Consider the following 27993-nt stretch of genomic DNA (forward strand, 5'->3'; position numbering starts at 1 on the left):
TGGGAATTATGGGTAACCAAGCCTTCAACCACCAAAACACAACATGGCGGAAGAGACAAAGTGTCGATAAAATCCGGCAAGTCGGGGATAATGCTTGCTGATGGGATTCAATGGTCGTCCCTTGCTCCCGGTTAAGAGATGGAACTTTTTCAAGCCCAGGACAACTTCATAATTTTAAATGGACCGGATAGTTTATGGTGCAACCGGCTTGACGGCCGTCTGCAACCACGCTTCGGTAAAGCGCGATCATTACAATTCAAAGTTTTATGCTCTGCGGATCAGACGAAGCCTTTCTTTGATCGATCGCTGCATTTTGTGTTCTTATAAATTTATTTTATATTTGCTGTTGTAGGGGTTGATTTGGGCGAAGCTTGGTCGTTGAAATGCCGTGGAATTGTCTATGGAATCATTGGAAAAATACAATTTTTCCCAGGTATGAATGATAAGTGAATCGCCGGCTGCGCGTTGAAAATCACTCCACCTTTTTAAATTTTCATTACGTTTTGAATTTCTTTTTGTCTACTAATATGTACGGGCTATCATGTTTTCCTTTTTTATTTCAGTAAGAACAAACATAAATAAACTGTAACCGGCTTTTTCGGAATGCGCAAGCTTACGAGTATTGCAGTTTGTCAACTTTTCGTAGCATCGCAAGTTTATAAGTTAAAGATTAAATTGAGTTTTATTTACAGTACTGAAGCTAACACTGTTGTACACAACTTTTAAGTCGTGCAAAATGAGATGAACAAATATAATCGTATTGGCGGATAGCGTCTTCAATTTGTTATCTTTCCATGAAATTAATTCAACACAAACGGCTGGCGAAACAGTGTTTATTTACAAACAATCGAAAATGTCCTTCCGATTTTATGCCCGCAAGCTTAACTCGATTACGATAGTAGCGACTTTTTTTGTGAATTCGAAGCTATCTGGTTTCTAAAATAACATGTATATATACCCATAAAGAAATAATTGAATTGCTGGAACTCAATTCTTGACAAAAAGTGTCATCTAGGATTCGTCAAATTCGGCGTCTTTCACAGCTTGTGGTGTATATTTCTCTGGCGTTTGCATTTCTAATTTTCGGGGTGTTTTCAAAAGTAATGGAAATCCACTTTCCATGTTGGGATTTCAAATTGCATAATATAGTTTACCGCATCTGTCTGATAAATATTTAGCATTTTATAAACAAGGTCAGGTTTATATGCAGTATACTACAAATTACAAATTGAATCCTACTTCAGGCATTGTAAAAAAATGTACAAAATAGCGGGAAAATTTTGAACCATATTCACTAGCCAGGTATGCACACATTAGAAAGAAAGAAAGAAAATGTCATCCAGGGTCATTAAAAAATGTCATCCAGGGTCATTAAAAAATGACCCTGTGATTACTCAGTGTTCAACATTTTTTTTATGTGTGGAATTTAGAAATTGGATATGTATATTAATTGAAATTGGACAGCCCTTCATATCAGAGTGGAGGTTTAAATTTGGGCAAAGAAAACTAATTAAGTTAAAAACGCAAAAAGGCAACATTTAGCCATGTTCAGTACTGTCATCCGGCAGAGGGGGGCTTATATCCGCAAAGGGCTTATAATCGGATGTATTTTTTTGTTGCCAGATAGACGGGCTATAACCGGGGGGGGCTTATAAGCACGAGGGCTTATAACCAGAATTTTATGGTAACTGGCTTATCAGGTCGGAGCTTATACTGGTTTCTGAAGCATTAAGCGACTAGGAGTATTGCTACTCCTTCTTGGATGGGATGCTATTCCATCGCAGGGCCGGTACACATTTATACACCTGGGTGGAGAGGGGCACTTTTCTTGGCCCTAAGAACACAACACACTGTCCCCGGCCAGGGTTCGAATCCAGAACGCTTGATCCAGAATTCGGCGCAGTAACCATTAGGCCACTGCAACTCCCACATAATTATGCATAATCTTGTAACAGCCTAATTAAGGTACATTACAGTCTTCTTATCTGCTAATGATATGCCATAATTTTGAAACAGGTGCAGACTGGAGATTGTTGGTGATTTCCAAGAGGACCCTCCTTGGTTCTTTACCTGGAGGTCATGAAGTGTATAGAATTGACAGAGTGGCAGTGCTTACACTTTCGCCCAGTGAATCACCAGAATTTGAACTTGATGTAAGCTACCGTACACATGCGTGTAAAACCATTGTTCACTTATGTATATTTTTTATGTAATTGTGCAAATTGTACAAAGCAGAATGCTATGTTATATTGATAATATACAAAGAAAAGTGAATCTTTTTGTGTCAAGTATACAGCTGCATATTTGATCATGTACATGTGCATGAACGTGATTGTACAGTCATGTAAATGAGCATGTACTGCGTATCTTATTCTGACTCGTGATATAAAACTAATATTTCCTGAGTATTAAATTTCGCGATTTTGAGAGGAAGGTAGAATTGGAGTGTATTAAATTTTGTGATTTCTTCTGTTCTTTGATATGAAGCTTTGACCTTAGAACTGTAATATAACATAATTGTTGTTGTAAAAGTCAGCATACAAAACAAGCTAAATGCAACAAAGGCATTCTACAGTCTAAATACCTCCTAGGTACATCTATGACTGCACAAGCAAAATTTTGAAGAACTTACCTTATTACATGAAATTTTCGCGACACGTTTATTTCGCGAATTTCGCGATACAAAAAAAATCGCGAAATTAAAGTGACGCGAACAATAAGTGTCGCGAACATTACATGACGCGAAAATTAAGTGACTCACATTAATTATGTCAATAATTAAGACAAATAAGTTTAGTGCCACTGAATGGAGGAATTATAAATCTAAATGTTCGTTGTCGTCAATTGAAACAAGAACAATGACTCATGCACTTACAAGCATAACCTACTTGTAGACATTAACTGCTCTGTTGTAGCTATTGCCGAGATTTAGTCTCACCCTTGCTTTTTTGTTTATTTTGACTTTATTTTTTCATTAATGAAGTTTTTTTTTAAAGGAAATGTAAATTGTGTCTTCGAAATTAAAGTGATTCAAAATACAAAATTTTCGCAAAATCCCTTTAGAAATTTAAGTGTCGCGAAATATACGCACCTCAAAATCGGGAAATTAACGTGTCGCGAAAATTTCATGTAATAAGGTACATGTAGCTGCAGATGAAAGTTGGGACAGTGAGAGTGATGCACAATCTCGTTCCCAGTGTCTCTCTCTCCAACGCCCGTCTTTCTGAAAGTCTGCCAATTTGTTGTGGAAATATCTGCCCACGCAGCATGAAGTATCCTAACGACATTTATGAATGACTGTCATTGAGTTTAGAACTAAATTCCACTTCTGAATCAGTCGAAGGTACATGTAAAAACAAATTCCTCCCATACTCGTAAGGCCATAATAAGTTTTGATGTACACCCGTAAGCTATGTATCACCAACTGGTTGCAGGAGTTTTGTTTCAAAAAGTAATGTATCAAAGATTAAAATCAAAAAATGATGTTTATTTATTTCTGTTGTAGCCTTGTGAACTTCATCAGAGTGGCGGCCGTGCTCGTAAGATGTTAGGTGTTGGAGGAGGGGGACTGGGAGGGATCGACAACCAGCAGAGGGTTCTGGGCCAGATGGGGCAGACATGGAGCAAAATCAAAACTGCAGCTTCCACCTTAAAGGAAAAGGTACTTATTAATTTTTTTTTACATATACATGTAGTTTGTGTGAAAGAAACCGGAAATCAAAATAATAAGCACTTAATTTTCACAGGGAGAAAGGGGCACAAAGAGTTTTGTACGCCAGCTACATTGCACCTCCATGTACCCATTCTGATGTTTGAGCTTTTGTTTTGCTCAGGGGCTAATGAGTATAAATGTAGAGCTGGTTTCTTGTTTTGTGTTATTATCGGTATATTTCTCGCAGTCAACCCAAAGGGCTGTGTACTACACCTGAATGTGTAGTTGTAACTATTTAATCTGAGTTAAAAAATTTTTTTTTTAAGTGCATGCATGTACCATCTGTCTTTGACTTATTTATAATAGAACATCAAAGACCGGGATTTGAAAGACAAAGAGAAATTGGAGAGAAGATTTGTTGAGGTCAGTAAGTACAATTTCTACTTACCGTATTTATTTGATTAAGCGCTCAACCTCGAATAAGCGACCACCCTGTACGTAGGTAGGAAAAGTTAATAAGCGCCCAGCCTCGAATAAGCGCCCACCCCCAAGAGGAGTATTGACTATTCCAGGTATTGAGATTTGAAATTGACTAAGTACTACTGAGAGACTGCCCAGGAGACCGCGTTTTCTTAGTATTTTTACAGAAACTTTCAATGAACAATTAAAATTCAGCTTTGATACATCTTCACATTTTGTCATGTTAATCAGAGCGGGACGCCGCGGGGGGGGGCAGGAGGGGGTTTTTGTTTCCGGTTAATTTGTTCTTGGTCATTTTCTACAAATTATTGCATCTGACTGAAGGTCTCTTTTTGTACTCATATATCGAGCTTGGGCTACCTGTGGTATTAAAACATTGTTTTCTTGCTAAAAAGGGCGAGAATTTAATAAGGGCCCAGCCTCGAATAAGCGCCCACCTCGAATAAGTGCCCACTCTCAAGGTCCAAAAATTTAATAAGCGCCCAGGGCACAAGTTTAATCGAATAAATACGGTACATGTGCGTTGCTGTAACATTGGTTTTTATTATTATTACTTTACAGACAGAAGTAAATGTTGAATCATGTATTGTTTCATGCATACAACTAATGATATTACATGTAAAAATAATGGAATATTCTTGATTCATGTGCAGGAGGTTCTGAAGATGTTTAACGACTCTGATTCATTCTTTTACTCACCAACTGGTGACTTGACCAACACACTACAAAGACAGTTTAGTGGTAAATACAATACAGCTGAACCACTCTGGAACAGGGTAAGGAACTGTTTGATGTTTTATGTTTGATCATCAGTTGCATGGAATAATCCCTGCATTCATGAAATAGTCGTGTTTATGTACCTTATTGAACATTTTGTGTTATTCAGTGCGACAAAAGGTTCTTCTGGAATGAGTTCATGGCGAAGGAGCTTTTGAACAATGAGGTGAGCAGGGTTGTAGACCACATTTCAGAGCACTTACCATCTGTGGAAAGGACAGTACATGTATGCCCTAGGTTCTAAGACACCATCTTGGTCAGACAAAACTGTGGTTGGACAGATTTTTTTGAATTGTTGCTGTAAAATGATGTGCGATCAAAAAGTTGTCTGGACATTACATGTATGTCTGACCACCCTTGGGATTTCGTCGGACATGAGCATATTTTAGTCTGCCAATGTCCGATGACTGACTGTTATTTGCCGCCCTGCACCGGCCAGATCAGTTTACACTTGCCCAGTCTCATTGATTAAAAAAAAGAAAATTTAGCCCCCCCCCCCCCCTCCCCCACGAATAATAAAATATATACAACAGAGAACTTAAATTTGTTATCACATTATGATACTCACTGTACCACTGTGCCAGTGCTGGAAATCATTGCTCTTTTAGTGAATTCCTCACCATTAATAATTATTTTGACATGTAGGACCCCCTTGCCAGCAAATGGATTACTCCTATAATCCAAGGCTATTGCAAGATAGCTCACTGTGTAAACACATTTGAAGACGAGGATGCAGAGGAGGGTGAGGAAAGGAAAGCTGCACCATTCCCCCCTGAAGAGTTTGATCTGGTACTCATATCCAGAAGGAGTGTGTATCGAGCTGGTAAGACCATGTAGAGTAGTTGTGATGCACGTACATGTCTATATATGTTTTTATTTTACAAATAGTGCATCTTATACTAAAAATAATGTGTTTTGCTATTTATGTAGGGACTCGCTACAGAAGACGTGGTGTAGATGAGAGTGGAGATGTTGCGAATTATGTTGAAACAGAACAGGTTTGTGAAAATATGGTGTACATGTGAATTATTGTACACTGTACACATAGCTCATTAGGACAACTGTACTGTCTTCAACTTCAACATTGTTTCATGTCATCAGTTTCTTCTTCATTCTGGTGAGTGGGGGAAAGGGAGGCATAATGTTACAAAGTTCAGTAAGTCAAGTCTTCTACCATAGTGATTCGATTTAGCGCCCTCCTTCCAATAAGCGCCCCCTTCCGAATAAGTGCCCCCATTCTAAAAAGTGCTTCTATTGTGGCTAACTGTCCCTACTGAAGTCGTCAACGTCGACTGCTAAAATGAACAATTCTTGTAAAAGTACCGGTAACTGAACTTTCAACAATTTGTTACCGTTATGTACAGTTTATATTATTGTTAGTTATTTTAATATATATTAAAGTTTTGTTTTGAACATTTGGTTGTTTCGCAAAAAATTAAATAAGCACGCTGTCCCGAATAAGTGCCCTGTCTTGAATAAGCGCCCTCCCTTAAGGTGTCAAAAGTAAATAAGCGCCCAGGGCGTTAAATCGAATCATTACAGATAACTGTAAGTGATTTTTAGCTTGCAAAAAAAGATGTCAGGAAATTATTTAAAACGTCGTTTTATTGCTTTGTTTTATACTTCCTTACAAAAGGAAGATATTCAGCCTTCTGAATCTGTTCAGAGGTCAAGCTAATTGGTTCTAGTAAGCATCTTCTGGAGGTGGGAAGCTAAATGAGGGAACTGGATTATTCCATGAATTGTTTCACTAACTGTACATGTCACTCTGTCAGTGTAGCTTACCATTTTGTGTTGTGCTGTGTTGTAATTTAGATTATCTGCACGGCAACACATAATGTATCATTTGCACAAGTCCGAGGCTCAGTTCCTGTGTACTGGAGTCAGCCTGGATACAAATACCGACCACCACCAAGATTAGATAGAGGTAATTATAAATTATACACAGTTGTACGAATTCCTTGGTAATCCTACACATGCAGCACATTGGTTGTCCGAAGAAAAGTTGTGCTCAGGGGATTCATTAAGGTTTGGAGCAGGCGGGCATCAGGGTTTTGCACCCAGCAAAGAATCAGTAAAACCTTACCCTCTTTGGTAAAATTGCCTGGTGGCTGGTAATGATAATAATGATAATATATTTATAAATATAGCGCATTTTTCATATCCGTTGGCGTAGGACGCACTATTAAATATTTAGCGCATTTTTCATATGTATATGTTCAAATGCGCTTTACACATGCTGTAATTTTATTACACAATTGTGAAGGCCAGACCACAACACCGGGAACTTCGTGCCCTACTCTTTGCGAATAGTGTTTGGGTTCTTTAACGTCCCCTGTTATAAGACTGAAGATACAGGCGACGGGACCTACAGTTTATCGTCCTTTTCCGAAAAGACTAGAATGTCTAACCATTTGCAGATGAAATTACAAAGGCAGCACATTCTCCTCAGTTATTTTAAGACCCTGAGTGTTGGTCCAGTCTGGGGTTTGAACCTACGACCTTCCGCACAGCAGTCCGGCGCTCTTCCAACTGAGCTAACCAGGTGGCGGTTAAATGGTACTGAAAACTATTGGGGTTAAATGAAACCCCCAGTGTGCTATAGTCAAGAGGTTCATTTTGGAAGAAGTCTTTTAGAACTTTTAATAAAATTTATCAGTAAAGCTTTTGTCTGGATTTTCATCCTGTACATACAGGTTTTCAACATGCACATACATGTAGCACTATACCAGATTTTGTCGCAAATTTTACATCTGAAAAGTATAACTGAAAGATATTTTTCACTTAATACACTAAGTCCTTGTGACAGTGTCTCATCACATTTTCAAATACCGAGAAGAGAGTTGAAAATAATTTATTTAGTTGATGGGCAGTGGAGTATTTTGACAAAATTTGAAATCAAACTTTGTCTTATCAGTCAATTTTTAGAATGAGGCCCGGGTTACACTGTATATTCTCCCAAGCAATTTACACTCCGCTGTATGTTTAAATTTTGTCTCATGTTTGTTTACAGATGAAGGAGAAACTCAGTTGGCTTTTAGGAAGCATTTTGATCATCAGCTGGAATATTATAAAAGTGTGGTTAGTAAACATAAATTCCTATACAAGTTACCTAGCTTCTTTGTGCCTCATGGCACGTAAGGCCTCAGGCTTTTGTTCTTCTTTTTCTCTTTTCCATGTCACATTCAACTGTAGAAAAACGATTTTGAAGGGAAATGAGGCGGGGGTGGGGTGGGGTGTGTGCTCCCTAACACACATTCTACAAGTCCAAAGTTTAGGTGTGAGCCTACATTTGTAAACTTTGTGAGTTCTGGTCAGCAATAAGGTATATTTTTGAAAGAAACTATCTTTAAGATTATTGTTATTCATCTCTTGAGAGGCTTAAGTTTTAAAAGGTCAGGAATTTGAAACCCTCTTGAAATGTTTACTAAAACCGCATTTCCTGTGTACTGTCTTACTTTCAAATAGGGTAGGGAAATGCCATATTTTAGTCTGAGATATTGTAAGGGTTTTAGGAAGTGAAACCTCCACCTAAATTTTCGTGGAGAACCTTAGACTAGAAAGTAATGTCTGTTTGCCTAGCCTGTGTTGCAGACAGTCTTAACTGCTGGTATAGAGGATTTTGTGACATGTCCGGCTGCAACACAGGCTATGTTTAGCCTGATTTGTTTTTCTGCAATTTTCTTCCTGAGAAGTAGATGATGGCCATGTTTACAGTTACTTGTTACCTACATGGGCATCAGGACTTTGGTTTTTACTTAGAATTTCTAATTATATTATTAATAGCTGCTTTAAATGTTTCCTTTTCTTTTTTTTTCTTTTTTTCCATTTTCATGTTCTATAGGCCGTCATAAGCTTAGTGGATCAATCTGGCAGAGAGAAGGTATGGTTGAATAAAGTAAAAACTGACCAGGATGAGCAACGTACCATTTGAAAATGCTTACAGTATCTACATTTACATTAACATGATGATCAGTGATCTTTACGAGGAAAGGAAAAACTACAGTGCAACTGATTAACTGGTCAGTAGTTTGCAAATGACATCATGTTGCTGGTCATTCAAAAAAACTTCTAATAAGCTTCTTTTGTTTGTTGCACTAACAGTACCACCACACCATTGTGGTTTGAATTTTTGTCAACTTCGTTCCTAGGGTCGTCTCGTTCTCCTCCCCTGGAGAGAGAAGGACAGCAAACTTAAAGCGATGTTTAATTTTTGTAGGTCTTGCTCTTAAAGAAAACAAAAATAATATATAGATACATGTAAGCTGTTTTTTTTGTGTCATTTTTTTACCTTGTCAATGTTTTATCCAGATAATAAATGATGTTTTCATGGATAACATCCTAGCCTACAACAGTCCATTCCTCACGTATATTACCTTCGATTTCCACGAATACTGGTAAGTTTTATATACACTTTATTCTATTGTGCCGTTTTATCGTAATAGTTTAACACCCTGTTTAACAAACTCGTACATCTATGCAACGAGCATCAGCATCATTTGGAAATACGTTGTCTTCTTTGTAAACAGATGTATGATGCCTTTAAGTAAACTCTGTGATGTATTATTTTTGCTTTCACCACAGCCGTGGGATGAGATTTGAAAATGTTTCTGTGTTGGTGGAGAGCATCCTTGATGTTATCAAAGAAGTGAGATACTGCTGGTATGTCTATTACATGTACATTTCCGTTATTTTATTATTGTTAATTTTGCTCGGTTATCCAAAACCAATTAAAGGCTTATAGGCAAGTTGCAACTTTTCTTCAGAGACACAGTATAATATTGGCCGTTTTTATGATTATAGTTAGTGTTCTTTATCGTGTTCGTGCTCATGATCGTGATCTTATTTTTGTGTTGTTATTGTGTTCGTGATCGTGTTTGTGTTTACTAGATCGTAATGTTGTTTGAGTTACTCTTTGTGATTGTGTTCGTGTTCGTGATCTTGTTTTTGTTCGTGTTCTTATTGTGTTCGTGTTCATGATCGTGATTTCGGGATCTTGTTTTTGTTCGTTTTCTTATTGTGTTCGTGATCGTGATCTTGTTTTTGTTTGTGTTCTAATTGTGTTCGTGATCGTGATCTTATTGTGTTCGTGATCGTGTTCGTTTTCATGATCGTGATCTTGTTTGTGTTCCTCTTTGTGATTGTGTTCGTGATCCTGTTTGTGTTCATGATCGTGATTGTGTTTGTGTTCGTGTTCATGTTTTTTTCCGTGTTCTTATTGCGTTCGTATTCGTGTCTGTGTTCATATTTGTGGTCGTGATCATGGTTGTGTTGGTCGTGGTCGTGGTCGTGATCAAGTACCTGATCGTGATCGTGTTCGTGTTTACTTTCATTAATTACGAATTCACTTTGTGTTATTCTTATTTGTTAGGACTGATGATAAAGGAATTATCTGTGATCAGCGAGGCGTGTTTCGTGTAAACTGCATGGATTGTCTGGACAGGACAAATGTTGTGCAAGCGGCACTGGCTCGGCACATTATGGAACAACAGGTGAAAGGAAAACAGATGCGACGTCTGTGTACAAGTATCAAATAATGTTAAACTGGCTTCCGAATTTTAAAATAACGTGACTGTTTTGGTCATCTTTTTCTTTAGCTGAAGAAACTGGGCAAGCAGCTTCCAGACCAGCTCTTACCAGCGTCGATTAGGACGGCATTTCAGGAGATGTGGGCCAGTAATGGTGATGCAATCAGTCGGCAATATGCTGGTACGGCAGCAATGAAGGTAGGGCTTCATGTAACTGTACTCGTACAATTGTGTAGATCTCGATGAGTTTGTAGAGTGACGGTCATTTAAGTATAAAAACTGCAGGCTGTTTCTTTTTGGTCCGTCTCTGAATTTTTGGGTTTTAGCCATGAAAGAAGGAATACTATCGAAATGAGTTTTCATGGTCAGCATGGATAGCGGCATGGTTCGCGGGCGCGTTCGTACGGCGTACGGAGTCGCGCAACATGGCGGCCATAGTTTGATGGTAGAAAGAGTGAAGCAAAAAGGCCGTATAAAGGCGGCCTTTAAAATTTAAAAGGTTTGAAAAGAAAAACAAGAAGCAATGAAACAAAATGTGGCTGAAAATTACGTGTAGAAAGTAATCGACCGCCAAAAAAGTGGACGTTGAGAGCCATAATCGATCGATGACTTTCGTGTCTATCTGTAAAGCCAGCATCGTACATGAAGGAGCATTCGAAAGCTAAATCGGGTTGATATAATAAACAAACCATTTTAATGCTACGGGGTAAAAAAAAAAAAAAAAAAAAAAAAAAAAAAAAAAAAAATTGACCCTCTGGGATTTGAACTCACGACCTCCCGATTCGCAGACTGGCTCCTTACCGATTGAGCTAATCCGACAGACTCTGTAATGCACGTTGAATATATCCTATATCAATGTAATGGATATTGTGGAGTCTACTAAACTGCTGCGAAACTATAACAGGATCGCAAAACTATTTTCTATTGCTAGAAAGCAGATAATTTACTGTACTCTAAAGTAATTTTTCGTGCCATGAGTAATGATTTTGCCTCGCTTTAAGATTATTATTTTTGTCGTACTGCTGACATTCAGTTTAACCATGGGCTATTTAAATTTGTCTTGCACCTATAAACCGCCATAAACATTAGTACTTTGGCCGCTTATTCACTAGAATGAAAACATTGTAAACTCCAGTGAAAATTAAATAAATGGGGAGCTCCGCTTTTAGGCGTGCCTAAATCTATATATTATCGTTTGTTTGTTAACGCTGTTATCGTTTGCGTTTCTTTAGGGCGACTTTACTAGGACAGGAGAAAGAAAATTTACCGGTGTGATGAAAGACGGTTACAATTCTGCCAACAGGCGAGTTTTGAAGTTTATTTATTGATTTCGTCAGCTAGTTCCTTGGTGCAGGTAGTTGTAATTTTGTCTACAAATAATGCTACAGTGTCAAATTATGCCTACTTAACCATTATTGTCATCTGTTGACATTAGAGTTTGTTAGCTATATTTGTAGTTTATAAAGGCTCTTTTAATAATCAGTTTATGAACCTCTAGATCTAGGACCAGTGAGTATTGTCACTCTTTCTTGAATTGGGTGCTAGTGCATATGCATCGTAGGTTACTTCAACAATTCTTCGAGTACAGTGTAAGGCATTGAGCTTAAAGCGTTAGCGTCTTGCCCAAGAACACTATCATAACATGGATCTCGAGCAAGTCCAAAACTTTGGTTGCAAAATTGTTACCAACTCAAGGAAGTACGACCACGTGGCTCCACTTCTCCGTCAGCTAAACTGGGTGCCTTTAAAAGAACAACTAGCCTTTAGAGATTTAGTATTAATGTACAAATGTCTAAATAATTTAGCACCCACTTATTTAAGCAACAAGTTTTGTAAAAGGTCTGATGTTCATGGACGAAAAACCCGCCAACACCAGAGCTTGCAAATTCCACTGTTCAGGACCGTAGCAGGCCAAAGAACATTTACATACAGAGCCGTAAACCTATGGAACAGCCTTGATATTAAAATCAAAAACGCTAACTCTCTGTACTCTTTTAAATCAAAGCTTAGGGATCATCTTCTTTTAAACTTTTAATCATTATCTTATTTAGTTTTCAATTTTATTTGTAATTATTAGTGTTAAGTAGATTTATTTTTTATTGTAAAAAGTTTCTGAAAAGCCCTATGGGGAGATTACTATTGAAGTTCTTATTCTCTCTCTAGAAAAAGCATGTCCCATTTTCCTGTGGTTGAAGGCCACTCTACCTTATCCTGCTGCGTGTCTGTCCCTGTATATGTAAAGAGTAATTTTAATGGTCCTGTTTGGTTTTTAGGTATTACCTGAACAGGTTTAAGGCGGCTTATCGGCAAACTTTGATTGGTATGTATTTTGAAACTCGTGAAATCGATCATGTACATACTAGTATCTTATTGAATAAAAGTGTCGGGAAAGTCTCCCAAACGCGCGCAAAGATTTGCTTTAACGCAGCCCCGCCTGTCAAGTGTCATCAGTGATAAATCATTAAAACTACAACCTGAGCTTTTCAAAGTTGCCTGTGCTGTTTGTAATGCTGAGCAAAAGAGAACATTATGAAGAAAATGAAGTCGAAACATATCCATATTTATACCATGCCATAGAAAATACAGCCAATCAGAATACAGGAAAGCCGTTGTATATTCGACGGTATTCAACCCAACCTTCCCATAGTGCGTTGCGACTGTATTCTCGACGAAATTTAGTAAGCGTATTTTCTATGGCATGGTATAAAATAGTTACACAACACTTTCTCGTGGTATACTATGTAATATCCCACTTGTCACTTGTATTTTCTTGGTATACACACTCGCCTAAAGGCTCGTGTGTATACCGAGAAAATACAAGTAACTCGTGGGATATTCCATAGTATACCACTCGAAAGCGTTGCATAACTAGTATTCATACAGCAAGGACATTTTCTCGTACTCTTCGTTTGCCTCTTTCAGCTTCTCTCTTTAGGTAAGCACATGCGCAATTAAATTATAAAAAAAAAATCCAAAATGGATAAACTTGGATGTGGAAATAGCTGGAAAATAACAGAGTTCATTAAAAAGGCCCTTTGTAGAACAAGGTCTTGTGACCTTGTCAATCATAAAAATAGAGGGTTTGTGCAAAATGTAATGCAAGCGAATAAGACGACGAGAAAAAGAACATTAAAGGTCAAATGAACAGAAATTTCGATTTTTGTTATTTTTTGCCCATGTGTTTATTAAGAGCCAAATAAACATATCCCAAAGTTTCAAAGCAATCGGTCATTTCATCGCAGAGATATTGCAAGTTGAAAAATGCTTTTTGTAGGCTGTCATAATCGTAGAGTGCTCGGAAAAATTGTCGGAAAAAAAAACTTCTGACGTCATAATTGGTGTTTTTGAAGACGACCGCAGACCGATTCCGCAGACGGCACCTTAAAATCTAAATAAATGTGTTTAGTGACATTTCAAGCAGTTCTTTCGTTCTGTTCGTCCGTCTGTTTTTTAGTGGATTGATTGTTGGTTATTGCTTAGAGAGGCTCATTTTTTTAAAAAGAATAGCTAAAGCACAAAAATAGCTTAAGTTTTGTTTGCTGTCGTTTTGCATATCATGTGAGACATAGGTAGAATGCACGCTGGTATGAAAACAAATCAGGAATCTCTATTGTTCTTTCTCATTAGCATTTAACGTTAATGAGCAGAATTATCTGCACGTGCGTTAACTATGCACGTGCGTTTTGAATTTTGGTACACTTCAAAGCCGTTCTGCACGCGCGTTAACTATGCACGTGCGTTTTGAATTTTAATATACTTCAAAGCCGTTCTCTGCCGAACAACAACGTGAAATGACGAAATTCTGCGTATTTTGGACAACGTCAGCCACGACGGCTAAGTTTTTGGTTTTCCTATTTGGGGTTGAACGCTTTCTTTGAATATTCAGCGGGAGCTAGTTCTTAAAGCGATAAATAAGCAGAATGCGTCCGGAAAGCTGCGAGATTCTCAAGTAAAAAATAAATTCATTTTGCACCAGACGTTGTCGTTGACGTTGCCGTCGGTGCGGTCTGCGGAATCGGTCCGCGGTCGTCTTCAAAAACACCAATTATGACGTCACAAACTCGTTCCATTCCTTCCATTTCAGTGCGCAGTCATTCAAAAACGTTTTCGTAAAACCTTCGGAAATCTTCGTATTTTTTGCTGTAATTCACGCTTTAAGGCTCGGAAAGCAAAAATGTTTCTTAATTTTACTTAATAATGGATAGTTTTAGCGTTTGGTTGGTTAAAATGGCATTTTGAAATTTCTGTTCATTTGACCTTTAAAATACCTAAAAATATTTAAGGTGATTCCCTAGTATTGCATTGCGCATCCTTACTGCGCAGAATATTACGCGTAATTAGCGCGCGCACATTAACAAAATGGCGGCTTTTCTATATGCGGCTTGGCTCGCGCGAGAGAGAAATCATCGTTTTCTCGTAAACGAGTTCGGTGACCTATTATTTTTTTCTCTTAGTTCGAAAGTAGCGATCAAATGCTTTCTACAAAATGAATACAGATCAATTACTATGGCAGAATAATACACTATCACCGGAAACGTGTACTTTGCCAGTTCTCGCAAAGGAAATATAAGGAATTATATGGTAAATACAAAGTCTTCCTGTTCCTAAACGAATACGGTGACCCCTGTTTTTTATTTCAAAATTAAAGTTCCCTTAAGGTTAACAACCAACTGGCAAAGTTTGGTTCGAAATCTATGAGCAGTTCTATTTCTAGGGAATTACCTTAAACAAATAATTTCGTGCGGAGCGAGTCACTCTGTTTGTTGATTTTGGGTTTCAGGAGTCTAATAAAAAAACATTTCAAAAATCAATATATTTTTTCTCTTTCGATAATAGTGCAAAATGCTTGCCAGAAATGAAAAGAGCATGATGAAATTAGTAAGTTTGCCAATTTTGAGACTGCTGGTGTTTAAACGCAAGATTTTATCGTGGTTTGAAAGTTTAAAAAAAATAAATAAATAAGTAAAAGGATTTGTATGAAAAGAGTTGCCCTCCAGCACACAAATCCTCTAAATTTGTAAAACTTTCAAACCACAATAACACATCACGCTCAAGTATCAGCAGTCACAATTTTTGGCAACCTTACTAATTTCATTATGCGCTTTTCATTTCTGGCGACCATTTTGCACTACCACATGTTTCAATGATTGACAAAGTCACATGACTGTGTTCTGCAAAAGGGCCCAAAATATAGTATGTCGTCTTTGAGATGTCATACAGAGATCTTTTCCACATTACCAATCCTGGCTGTATGCAGAACGCGTCACATATGCACCCATGATAAATTACCTAGCTCGCCACAAGTCTCTCAGTATCTCAGTGGTTGGAGCATCCGACCGTTGTGCGGAAGGTCGTAGGTTTGGCTTGTATAATTTCTCTTATGCTTGCAATAATTGTAGTCACATTTCTCTCAACTTCAAAAAAAAATATTTTTTTTCATTCGGTAATAAACTATCCGTCCCGTTTTCTTTCATATGCACTGTGCCTGCAAGTTCTTGCTAAACGAAGAACTTTATTTGCGGTCATTTGCCTCGTAGATGTAATGCTTGGAAACCCCGTGACAGAAGACATCGCAGCTCTGATAGCGGCCATGAAGAACGGTCCTGAAGAGGAGCAGTGGACAATGGAGAGGGAGGAGTGTGTAGCACAGTTAGTTCAGCACTGCAAACAACTGCTGCTGACTGACGAGGAGGAATGCATGTGCGGCTGGGCCTTAGTTGATCCATTTTACAGGTAGTCCTGACTAACTGTAGTGTAAATATCAAGTGTAGTACTAAGGACGATATATTTGAGCTTAAGATTGTAGTTTATCACTGTATGAGGATGTGAATAAGGGATGGCGCAGTGGCGAGAGGTCTATTTTTTATGGTAAGGCCCGGTTCAGACGCCGTACTTTTCATGAGCCGAACTCAATTCGAATTTGGACCGACCCAAATTGACAAAAGTACGCCTCTTGATTCAGACGCCGTACTTTTTGGCCGTTCCGAGGCCGTTCCTAATACAGATCCAATAAAACCAATCAAAGTTTTTAAAATACATCATAATGATTTATGAATTAGGATCGGCACATGAAAAGTACGGCGTCTGAATCAAAGCCGTTCCAAAGGCGGTCCACAGGCGAAATTCTCGGCCAAGCCAGGCGGGAAGAACGGGTGAGCCGTTCCAAATTGAAATAGCCGTTCTAATTTGATTCAGACGCCGATCTTTTCATGTACTTAATTAAAGGAATTAGGTTCGGCTCATGAAAAGATCGGCGTCTGAACCGGGCCTAAGGGTAATTTGTTGTTGATTCTCGTCCTTGAGGATTTTTCTTGAAGTTTTCCTGTTTTTCTCCCTCCACAAAACCCGACATTTTTTAAAATTTCAATTTGACCTGGAATCAAAAGGCCACAGATTGGTCAGTCGTAAGACTCGTTAAACATATGTTGATTGTTGGTTTAATAGTTCATTCTCCTACAATTTAACTACCTGATTTTATTCAGTATATAGACCACTGGAATGAAAATTTGGCTGCAATTAAGTTTTATTGCCTTTTTGTTGGTGCTTTTACTGAACACTGCTATGCCATTCGTGAAGTTGTACTAAAACCATAAAGGTGCCCCATTTGTGTTTGGTTGTTTTAGTTAGTATATCGTTTTCCTTTTCTTTTTTTCTTTTGTAGTGCGGATGGCGAAGTAACTCAAGACCAGGATGTCATTCTCTTACTAACTTACCACGCTTACTATGTGGCTAGGTAAACGAAACAGCTTACAATATACAGTAGAACCCCGGTAACTCGAACTCGGATAACTCGAACAACCCCGCTAACTCGAACATACTTCCATTTCCCTTGGATTTGAACTCACTTTTAAGTCATTTTTACTCGGTTAACTCGAACTCGGATAACTCAAAAACCCCGCTTACTCGAACTAAATTTCGTTTCCCTTGATCAAAATTTGGGTCAAATTTACCCCGATAACTCGAATTCTGGTTCTTGCAACTCGCCAAGGTTGCCCATTGATTAGAGCAACAAAACAGATCACCTATTTGACAGCCTTTTTCCACTCTTATCCTAAGAATTTATAATCGTGTTAGAGTTTCTGACGAGATAAGTTTAATTTGCACTGTGCTGTATACTGAGATGCAGAAAAATCAGTAAGCTATCAATTATTAACTTGGCAAATTAAATATTCAATCTACCCCGATAACTCGAAACCCCGCTAACTCGAACGGTTTTTCGTTTCCCTTCAGAGTTCGAGTTACCGGGGTTCTACTGTATTATACACAACCGACAACCTGGCCTTCCTCCTACAGCACAGGTCCATTGTTCGGTATCCTGCACGCCCTAAAAGTTGTTTCCACGCGTCTTTAAAAAATTGATATCTATAGTTGAAGTTTTATTCCTATCCGCAAATTGAGGTTGTATCCTCAACCTCTGATGAAAGATATAGAGGATATGGCACGGTTGCGCGGATATATGAAATTTATCTTCGAGTGTTCAAATCAATATCTCACGAGTGAGCGCAGCGAACGAGTGGGATATCGATTTGAACACGAGAAAATAAATTTCATATCTCCAAACAACCATGACTGTAATATTCTGTTTATTATATAAACCTACTAATTACGATGTTTTGACGATTTTCCGAAGATTTCCGAAGATTTGCAAAATGTTGTCCGGAAGTCGTACGAATGTTTCCGAACATTTCCCGACCTTTTCCGAAGATTGCCGATGAAGATCCGAAGATGTTTCGACTTAATATCGATTTTTTGGCTAATTCAGCATTAAAACAGGGCAAACTTGTCCGAAAATGTTTCGAAATTGATATCTTTACATGTGAAAATAACATGTTATTTCACGTGTGAAGATATGATTTTTCGCGCGAAAGATTTTCTGTTTATTCACTAATGTTTATATAATAAAAAGTTTTTCATTGGTTAAAGGGGCTTTGGCATGGATTTTAACAGATTTTTGAACAGCAAAAATGTATTTTTGTGTGGTAGGAAACCTTAAAATAATAGTCCATTTTTTATTAAAATCGCTATATACGAGCACTGAGACTGTTAACGAGCGTCTTTGGCTGCGGATGGAACGGATGGAGATGGATTGCATCTTCAGTTGAGGCCAAACATACCAAGTCGTTTCCGCGCGTCTTCAAAAAATCGATATTTATAGCCGAAATTGTATTCCTATCCACAAATAAATATTACGGTCGTTTCTTCCTTCAGACGTTGAAAGATAATGTTTGCCTACCACTAATTTCAGAACAGTTTAGACCAAAACTCTACGAAATCTCCATGACGTAGCTTCTTTAAATTATCCTTAAGGCAAGTCCTGGTGGAAAACGTTTCACATAAAATGTGTTTTACCCACAAGTTTTTTTTTTTTTTTTTTTTTTCACTGCAATTAAAGGGACTGTGTCACGGATTTTAGCCAAATTTAGGCACGGAATATGAGCAACAAATTCAGTGAAATATAAAAAATAACCTATTAAAACAGTAAAGGAACATTTCAATAACACAACAAACACAAAAGAAGGTACGGATGGCCAAAAGTGACGAAGACGGATTACGATGTGGGTTTTTGAAATCTTGTTGGGCTGAACAGTTTTCAAAGTTAGTCTCGTTTGCTTGTATATGTTGTGGTTTAATTTTTTTCTTTGGTTTGAAATTTTTCAAGCCAGTTTGATTTTTATTTCCTTTTGTTTCAGATTATGATAATGAACATAAGACAATGAAAAATAAAAATCAAACTGGTTTGAAAAATTTTAAACCAAAGAAAAAATTAAACCACAACATATATTTAAATTATAACGCCCGGGAGACATTTTTGGCTGCAATAAAGCTATGGTTTTTCATTTAGATGCATAGAAGTAATTTATTTGCAAAAAATAAGTTTTACAGCGAGTATATATTTGACAAAGCTTAAGAAAATTATCTTAACTCAGCCGTGACACAGTCCCTTTAAACCCGTTAAACTTTAAATGGTTTCGCCCTAGGTTCGGTTTTGAAACAGAGATAAGGGGCAACTCAGAAAGGTCTACTAAACTGAAGCAAAACTGCCTCTTACTGTAGGTCACCGTGTCATTTTGTCGTTCCCCAACCTAGCCCTTGGAAGACTCCCAGTAGTTAAGTGATAAAGATTAGAATACCTGCACAGCGTAGGTGCTAGATCTATGAATGACAAAATTGGTAAATACAGTCAACTCTGGTGTTGGTCCCGTCCTTGCCGTTTTTCAGTCATTCAGTTACTGTAACTTAACTCCCTATAAGACAGACACCACTCTAAGACGGACAGCTGAAGTCGCTCCCGAAGGTGTCCGTTTTAGAGAGAGTTGACTGTACTACACTGTAGTTAAAATACTTTTCCCGACGTTTCGGCAATGCTTCCTTCTTCGGGGAAAATAGTTTTTTCCCCTGAAGCTAAGAAGGCAGCATTGCCGCAACGTCGGGAAAAGTATTTTGACTACAGCGTAGTATTTACCTATTTTGTCAATACCAGTAGATCTATGGCGAAGGCTAACAAGTTCAGTATTTACGAGACTATTTGAAATCTCGAAACGTTTCTTTGAATACATGTTTCACTTTTTTGTTACAGCTATGACGACGAGGCAGAAAGAATAACCCAGTATGAACGCATCGCCGTTGAAGATTTGGAGAAGATTGAGATTGGTGGGTAATTTACTTTACACCCGCTTTCAGTGTTACATGCATAGCGGCCTTCTATCTTTCGACATGCTGAACAATTAAGACGGATCGAAATCCGCCAATCACAGCCCACTTGCATGAAACCAACACCTTGATGCATCGGTATTGATTGGCTCATTTCAAACAGCACATCGAAAGACGATGTCGAAAGATGGAAATATAGGTTCATATAACTATGCATGTAACACTGAAAGCGGGTGTAAGTTAAGATGTCAGTTATAATTAAGTTTTCTTTTTATCTTGAGAAGCTATGCTACGGTAAGAAAGGTAACGAAGCTACAAAGTCCCCCCAAGGAAGGGATAATCGGCACGCAAAGTTTTATACGGGGGTGGGGTGGGGTGGCTCTGCCCGAAAGTCCAAGCTTCTACTCTTTTATATACCTTATTCTTACTTATTTTCGCGAGTACTAATTTTCGCGATTTCAAAATAAGCGCGAAATTAAATACGCGCGAAAAAAACATTGCGCGAAATTTAAACACGCGAAAATTAATACCATATTATAATTTATATCAAAACAGTAAAAAATTTAATTGTTTGGAACTGCAATTATTTATCCTTGAAAATATAATTACGTCTTGTTTTCGACTAGCACCTTTCCTCTGATTACTGTTTTCTTCAGCTTGTAAATCGGCCAAAACCTTTTTAGTACAGTCACCAAAGTTTCCGTTTGCCGAGACTTCTTGTAGTTACATTGAACGAGACCTTGATATGTCTAGTAGTTCCTTATTCTTTGACGACTGAGTCATAAAACACTGACAAAATCGCGAAATTTAATACACTTTTGCTCTATTTTTTCTTGCAATTGCGAAAATTATTACTCGCGAAATTCGGCTCTCGAAATTTCGCGAAATTAAGTACGCGCAAAAATTAGTAAGAATAAGGTAGTGTTTTTGACAGATAAAGTAACCTTTTCATCCTTTCATATACCATTCATACAAAATGGTACCACTTTCACATACCTTATTATAAAGTTCGCATTGCTTTTCTAAGGTATTTACTTCAGCAACCTAGAAGAATCATTCTTTACGTACGTCTTTTAGATACATTTGAAAGGCCCTTTTAAATACTCAAATGGCAGTTTCCCCTACTTTTTTTCTAGTCCTAACTCGTAAATGCCATACCCGTTACTATTCCTTTAGCTAAATGAAGGTCTCCCCCTCTGGCGGAGCTTCCCTGTATAACATACCAGAGGGAGTACCCCACTTCCCACGGGCTTAGTTCACAGACTATTTGAATAGGAACTCTACACTTGATTTTTCATTAATTTAAAAAATCTTGCGTTCCTCTTTATAGGTTTCGAAACAAGTTTCAAGTCCAAGTATCTTTTCATTCGAATATATCGGCGACATGAGGGAAACTCAGGTTATTTTCACACTCTCCGAACAATACAGCATCGCACTGCAGAGGACGCCAGAAGTAAGTGAGCCTGCCGTGTCTTTGTGTCAGCATGATATCCAACCATTCCCCCTACCCACACAGCGGTCAAACGCAAAAATGACGTCACCTCCGGTTTTCGGCGCCTCGAACTTTTCTGAGAATTTGTCTCGAAAGTGTGCAAACTTTTGTAGGAAATTGTTAAAGAAATGGTACGGTGAAAGAACAGTTCAAGCTGGGACACTCAGTGGAGGTGAATTATCAAATTCTCAATTCATAAGCGGCGTATAAACCTTAACTTTCCAGGGACGGCGTTTACTTTTGGCTTTAAAGCGAAAGTTTTTGAAAAATTTAAGAGTTTGTATGGAAAATTTTGGCGGGAATTACACATGAACTGCGCACGCGCGCTGCGTTTAACCGCTGTGTGCCCCCTACCTGTTTTTATTCGTAAGAATTGTAGGATCCCCCACAAGCCTTTACATACCTTGATGCGTTTACCTGCAAATGTACGAGATCTTATAAATTTTGCATTCACTGCACAAACAAACGCACAACACAGCTACATGGGGCATGGGCGCGTTGGTCAGCGTTGGTCAGATAAGGGTTTATTGACGCATCAACAAAATACAGCAAACATGGATAAAGAAAAACCGATAGCTTTCATGCGCCACCGCCGGACACTTAAACCCAAAAAACCGCTACAGGGATAAGTAGTGACCGTGAAAAACGAAAGCAAATAGTTAATAAACAAACAAATATAAACAAACTTATCAGTTGAATGTTTTGTACTGGTAGGCTGACAGTGGATTGTCACAACTTCTCAACGGACACGTTTTCAAACCGCCTAACCGTGTTCACCGCGGTCAAACGTTTCCGACAGGTTTTCTTTCTATTTCGCCGTTTTTTGTTCAAATTGAAGTGTTAGCCGAGAATGAGCCAATATATATAAAATAGTTGCTGAGTGTAGACATATTTCCATTTCGTCAGGTAAACCAGTGTTTTTATTTTTTAAATGTTTCGCATCCGAACCAAAGGGGCTTTGACAAATGGCGCCGACAAGTCCGCATATCACTATTTTAAAACACGTAGAACTTTTTTAGTAAAGCTCCAAAAAACTTAGTAAACCCTTAGGATACCGGTTATGTATCGAACTTTGAACTGTGAAAATTAAAACCTTATCTTTGCAGTATTTTTCTTATTTTTTGCATATTTCTGTCGTTTGACCGCGGTGGACTAACCGTGAGGCTTCAGTCACTACACTCGTCCCCGGTTTTCTGATACGTGCCGGCAAAATATTAATTTATGTTAATTAGGATAAACACAGATTACGTTGTTCAAAGAGACGTTAGCTGAGGCTCGTGGGAAACACACAAAAAATTACAAAAACAAACAAACAAATGTCGGAAATTTGAAGTTCTATAAAGGGGGTTTTATTTGAGATGGCGGATAAGATTGAGATAGTTGCAATATGTTACATTTCCCCCTATGAATGTGATAAATGATCATCGCAGTGAATTTCCAATTTAAGCAATTGGAATAAAGAAGAAAATTCAAGGCTTCAACGGGATTTGAACCCGTGACCTCTGCGATACCGGTGCGATGCTCTACCCTCCTCCCCCTATCTTAAAGAAATTTGGCACATCTAACCACCACTATCCCCACCCCCCTGTGAACGTTAAGAAAGGGCGTGACCATATTGTGATGCTAACACCAAGTTCCTTTCGTCCAGGTGTATTGTTGTGTATTGCGGACGCATTTGCCTCCGCACGAGCGACATTGGATTTGGGATTGAAAGTTACCGAGTGTAGATTGGACAGGTAGGTTGCCGTGTGTCATTCACTATAGTATTGTCTACCTTGGCTAGTTATATAAAATTAGTCTCAGCTACCCGTAACGTCACGTACGTTGCAGTGTGCTAATCACTCTTGCCAGTGACCAGCAAGTTTGTAGAATTTGGTTTACCAGAAACGGGATGCCTTTATGTGAGCTCGTTCGTTTATTTGTCGTCCGATGGAGTTCGTTCGTTCGTTCGTTCGTTCGTTCGTTCGTTCGTTCGTTCGTTCGTTCGTTCGTTCGTTCGTTCGTTCGTTCGTTCGTTCGTTCGTTCGTTCGTCCGTCCGTCCGTCCGTCCGTCCGTCCGTCCGTCCGTCCGTCCGTCCGTCCGTCCGTCCGTCCGTCCGTCCGTCCGTCCGTCCGTCCGTCCGTCCGTCCGTCCGTCCGTCCGTCCGTCCGTCCGTCCGTCCGTCCGTCCGTCCGTCCGTCCGTCCGTCCGTTCGTTCGTTCGTTCGTTTATAAGTCTGTTTGCTTTACAGGTATCCTAATAATACACGACTACATTACAGCAAAAAGCCCAAACGTGTCTGACCACTTTTAATCAGAAGCCAAAGACGGTTTTTAGTTTATTTTCACTTGAGTAAATCTGCACAAACGAATCCCAGTTAGTTACATTGTAAAAGTAGTCACACTCTTGGGCTCCTTTCTGTAAGCTGATCATTATCTGAGCGGGCCATGTTGCTTGGCAAAGTTCTTTTACAGAGTGCCAGGAAAAAGAAAGCTAATTATCACTTAGTAGCTTATTTTGCGTTCTTTCCATTGTCATACAGAAAAAAATCGAAGGCTGCTCCTAATGTTATTCAAATCTCGTCCAAGTCGCGTCTCAGCAGCTGGTCCAGTCCAGACGTTAAGCTCCGGAGCAAGTCCTTCACTGAACACAACTCCAGTGACTTATCGTTTGCGTCCCATCGCCGCTCCAGATTCGGCTCTCTCCCCACGTCATTCTCGGACTCCTGTCTCGCAAAGAGACGCCTAGAAGATGATCTAGAGGAGTTCAAAAACCCTAGCGCCAGTGCACCGCAGAGCTGTTCTGGCAGCTCGGGGAGTGATGACGAGGATGAGGATTCTGGGGAAACAGAGGACATGGATCACTATGACCCATCGGTAACTTAATTTTGTATGATTGTTTCAACGTACAAATTCTCCTTGCATACCGTCTTGTACCTTCTTATAGCTAGTTGGAGGAATTCGAACGCGTATCCACGGTAGAAGTTATATTGAATACAGCTGAATTAAGTTGAGAATTCGCTTTGTTTTCACGATACACCATTTGGTGTCCGTGATACAGAGAGTCCGTAGTAACGTAAGTTATTTTCAGTAATTCTTATTCTCCGGGACTTCAACTCCTGTCAGTAATTAGAGAGAAGCCTTTTATTTAAATAGGGTTACTCCATCAGCTTTACAATAAAAACTGTTATCCTTAGAGGCCCTAGTAAAAAGTAAAAATTAAAAAGTCGCTAAAAGTCTTACAGTGTACCTAAAATGGAAGTTAATAACGGGGGGCCGTTATAAACCATTTTAATAAGTCGAGACACCATTTTGAATATTTAACTTTCCGCGAATGACGTTGTTAATGAAATATTCATCTGCGCCTCGACGTATTAAAATGAAGTGTCTACCATTGTAATAATCCGAGGTGTCATTTTGAATATTTTATTAATGACGTCATTCGCGGAAAAATAAAAATTCAAAATGGCCCCTCGACTTATTAAAAGGGTGTATAGCGAAATGTCTGCAAGGCGAGAGTTGACTATTGTCACGTCTCAATTTCGCTTGCAAAAAGAGTAAAGGACTTCTAGGAAGTTTTCTTTATCACCTAGACAGTACTGATACATGAATAGAATGATTGATCTATTGTCTCATTGAAAACATGAAAAAATGTCACGTCACGCAAATCACTTAATCCCTTTTAATGCCACACAATACAACCAAAAATATCTTGACATTTCCTAACAATAAAGCATCTCTGTTTTTAGGTCACTAATGGTGATAAGGCAAGTGCTGCTGGCCGGGAAGTCAAAAACCAAGCTGCTAAAAAGGAAATCTTAGTATTACCTGAGGGTAAGGCCAGGAGTGATGAAACTAAAAGTGAAAACGTTGAATCACGTCTGACACAGGAGAACCTTCAAACAGAAGCCGTTTTTGAGGAAGGCGGAAAGAGCGAGGCCTGTGGATTTGTTGTAGGTGATGATGCAAGCGGTGAAGAACAAGCGGAAGAAGAGAACAGTGAACGTGAAGGGAGTGTGGAAAAAGAAGGAAATGTCAACAGAATAACGACCTCATCTGACTCTGATTCTAATAAGCTTGGGCTGGATAGTGAAGCTAATTTGTGGGTTGATGAAAATGAATCAGAGGAAATGAAAACAGGGAAACTAAATGTTAACGAAGGTCAGGAAAGTCAAATTGGACAAGGTGGGAAAACTGTTGGGCAAATAACACAAGAGAAAATTGAACGGAAATTTACGGAAGAACACAACGACAGCTCTAAAATTAGCACAGCTGAAGACAAGGCCACATCACAGCTTAAACAGGAAAACGGAGAAGTCAAGACTAAAGAATATGAAGCGAGCACACAAGATTCACAGAAAAGCTTTCACGGGGCGACTGCTTCAATGAGGGTCTGTCATTCCAGCGTGGAACTTGGCAGGATGTCATCTGAGAGCAATGGCGAAGCAAGCCCGGAGAGACGACGACTTGCTCGGTTTCTGAATCGTTCCACAGGAAACCGCGCTCCGAAGTTAAACATTTTCGCCACAGCGCAGGCGCGTGGGCGTACTCTTCTTCCCGAGCTGCGCAGCAAGCTGTCTTCATTTTCTCAGCAAGTTCGTTCCAGGTCCCCACGGTTGAGTCAAAAGCGACCAAGCTTACATAGTGAATCGAACAATCAACAGAAGCAGCTGAGAAGAAAGTGTCGCACTAAAATTATTGAATTATGATGCGACAGATGCAAATCTGTTTGGTGTTGGGTTAAATTAAGGCCACACTGAGTTAGTTTTTTTAAAGCATTATTCGTCTAATTTGTAATGAATCTCAAAAGACACTGGTGATAACGTAGAATTATTAGAACCTGAGTTTTGTTTTTATTTGGGGTCTGAAAAGGCGTTCATTTGTAATTGATTGTAAAGTTATTGATAATGCAGAGGGAGGGGAGGGTAGATGAATTCCTAACCGTGCCTTAGCACAAAACTGCTCTTTGACCTTACCCAAGAAATGATTGTTATTGCTACACTTCTCAGTAAAAGGTGACACCCATGATGTGTTTTCACTATTTTCACGGTGATTGAACATGCAACACGTAGTACATTTGGTTTTACCACATGATCAACTTTTTTAAGATGCAAACCAGTCAAGCGTTCCTCTCAACAAAGCACAGATTTGAAAAGTTGTCTTCGTCATGTAAGCTAAGAAAACAAACTTTTCAAAACGTGTCGTGAACGTTCGAACTTTCTTATTTATACTTATTCGACTAAACTTTCATTCACTTTTAGCATTTCAGCTCGAAAATGCAACTCAAGCTAACGTTACGTTTGCTAAAATACGTCAGCAAACGAATTTTTTTTTGTTTGTTTGTTTGTTTTTTTTTTTTTTGTTGTTGTTGTTTTTTTTTTTTTTCTTTACCGCGCGAACCAACTCGCGTCTCAACGCGTCATGCAAAAACCTCTGAACACGTGGTACAGCTAAACAAACCACGTGATGCATGTTCAATCACCGCGAAGACGAAAAGATCTTGGGTGTCGCGATCTACTGGGAAGAATAGTATGGTGTTGCACTTTCTCTTATTTTGTTTTAATAATCCTTGTAAAGACGTTTGCTCTGATACGACCATCTCACAAAATTCAAGGACAGCCATCTCTAGAATAATTGTACAGAATGCGTAAATATTATTTAAAAATGTTATTGCTATTGTATTTTTGTCTTCCGTGACCAAAAGTGAAATTTATAAAAAATAAACAATACTTCGTTTAGTGATTTATAACACCTAGGAAAATTCCATTTCAACAGTAAGTGACATGAGATTTAAAGTTAATAATTCGCAAACTTAATTTACGGCTTCCGAAGCGAAAACTGAAGACTATCAGAGTTTTAATGCTCTTATTTAATGTCAAATATTTTTTTCTATTTCTGGATAGCTTGACGAAATATATGCTTTATTGCCATGCATAAGTCTTTTTTTTTAATGTCATTTCAAATGATTCTTTTTTATAGGTAATTGTTTTATATTTCTTAAGATGTTTTTCAAATTCGAGTTGCTGACCTGTGCTGGTGAAAATAAATATGAACAAAAAAATGTTCAGTGATTACTGTTAATGACTGTCTCCCGGTGTACCTTCAGCTTTTCTCCATTATAGAACGCCTTGTGGGTGTAATTGGGACATAATTATTTAAATTGTGGTAGTGCACGTTTAAAAAAGTTGCCTCAAAGCAGTACCCAACTGCCGCCGGTTTCAGTAACATGAAGCGACTAGGAGTATTTCTACCTCACCTGGTAGGATGCTAGTCCAGTCACATGCTTACACCTACCAGTGAATTCTACAGAACCAATTCCTACACCAGGACCAGGCTGTTCAAAGGCCAGTGGACACTCATTTAAAAAAGTGTTTTTCATTGCTACTGTTCTCTGGAACTTAAAGGGACTGTATCACGACTGAGTTTTGTTTATT

General features: G+C 38.6%; 1 protein-coding gene across 1 annotated transcript; it reads left to right on the forward strand.

Annotated features, from left to right (window-relative positions):
- Positions 1 to 33: 33 nt before the first annotated feature.
- Positions 34 to 27993, forward strand: LOC144642764 (phosphatidylinositide phosphatase SAC2-like). The gene is made up of 25 exons (XM_078501824.1): positions 34 to 235; positions 353 to 433; positions 2017 to 2153; positions 3506 to 3661; positions 4019 to 4075; positions 4786 to 4908; positions 5019 to 5075; positions 5555 to 5732; positions 5840 to 5907; positions 6725 to 6836; positions 7923 to 7990; positions 8754 to 8792; positions 9221 to 9306; positions 9494 to 9571; positions 10281 to 10401; positions 10507 to 10635; positions 11670 to 11740; positions 12711 to 12757; positions 15975 to 16170; positions 17099 to 17170; positions 20015 to 20088; positions 21419 to 21541; positions 23229 to 23316; positions 24103 to 24436; positions 25309 to 27993. Exons 1-25 carry the CDS (start codon positions 139 to 141, stop codon positions 26266 to 26268), a joined length of 3552 nt encoding a protein of 1183 aa, XP_078357950.1. The 5' UTR covers positions 34 to 138; the 3' UTR covers positions 26269 to 27993.

This window comes from Oculina patagonica, chromosome 2 (genome assembly GCF_052425735.1).
Source record: "Oculina patagonica isolate OP01 chromosome 2, crgOcupat, whole genome shotgun sequence".
In the NCBI taxonomy this organism is placed as follows: domain Eukaryota; kingdom Metazoa; phylum Cnidaria; class Anthozoa; order Scleractinia; family Oculinidae; genus Oculina; species Oculina patagonica.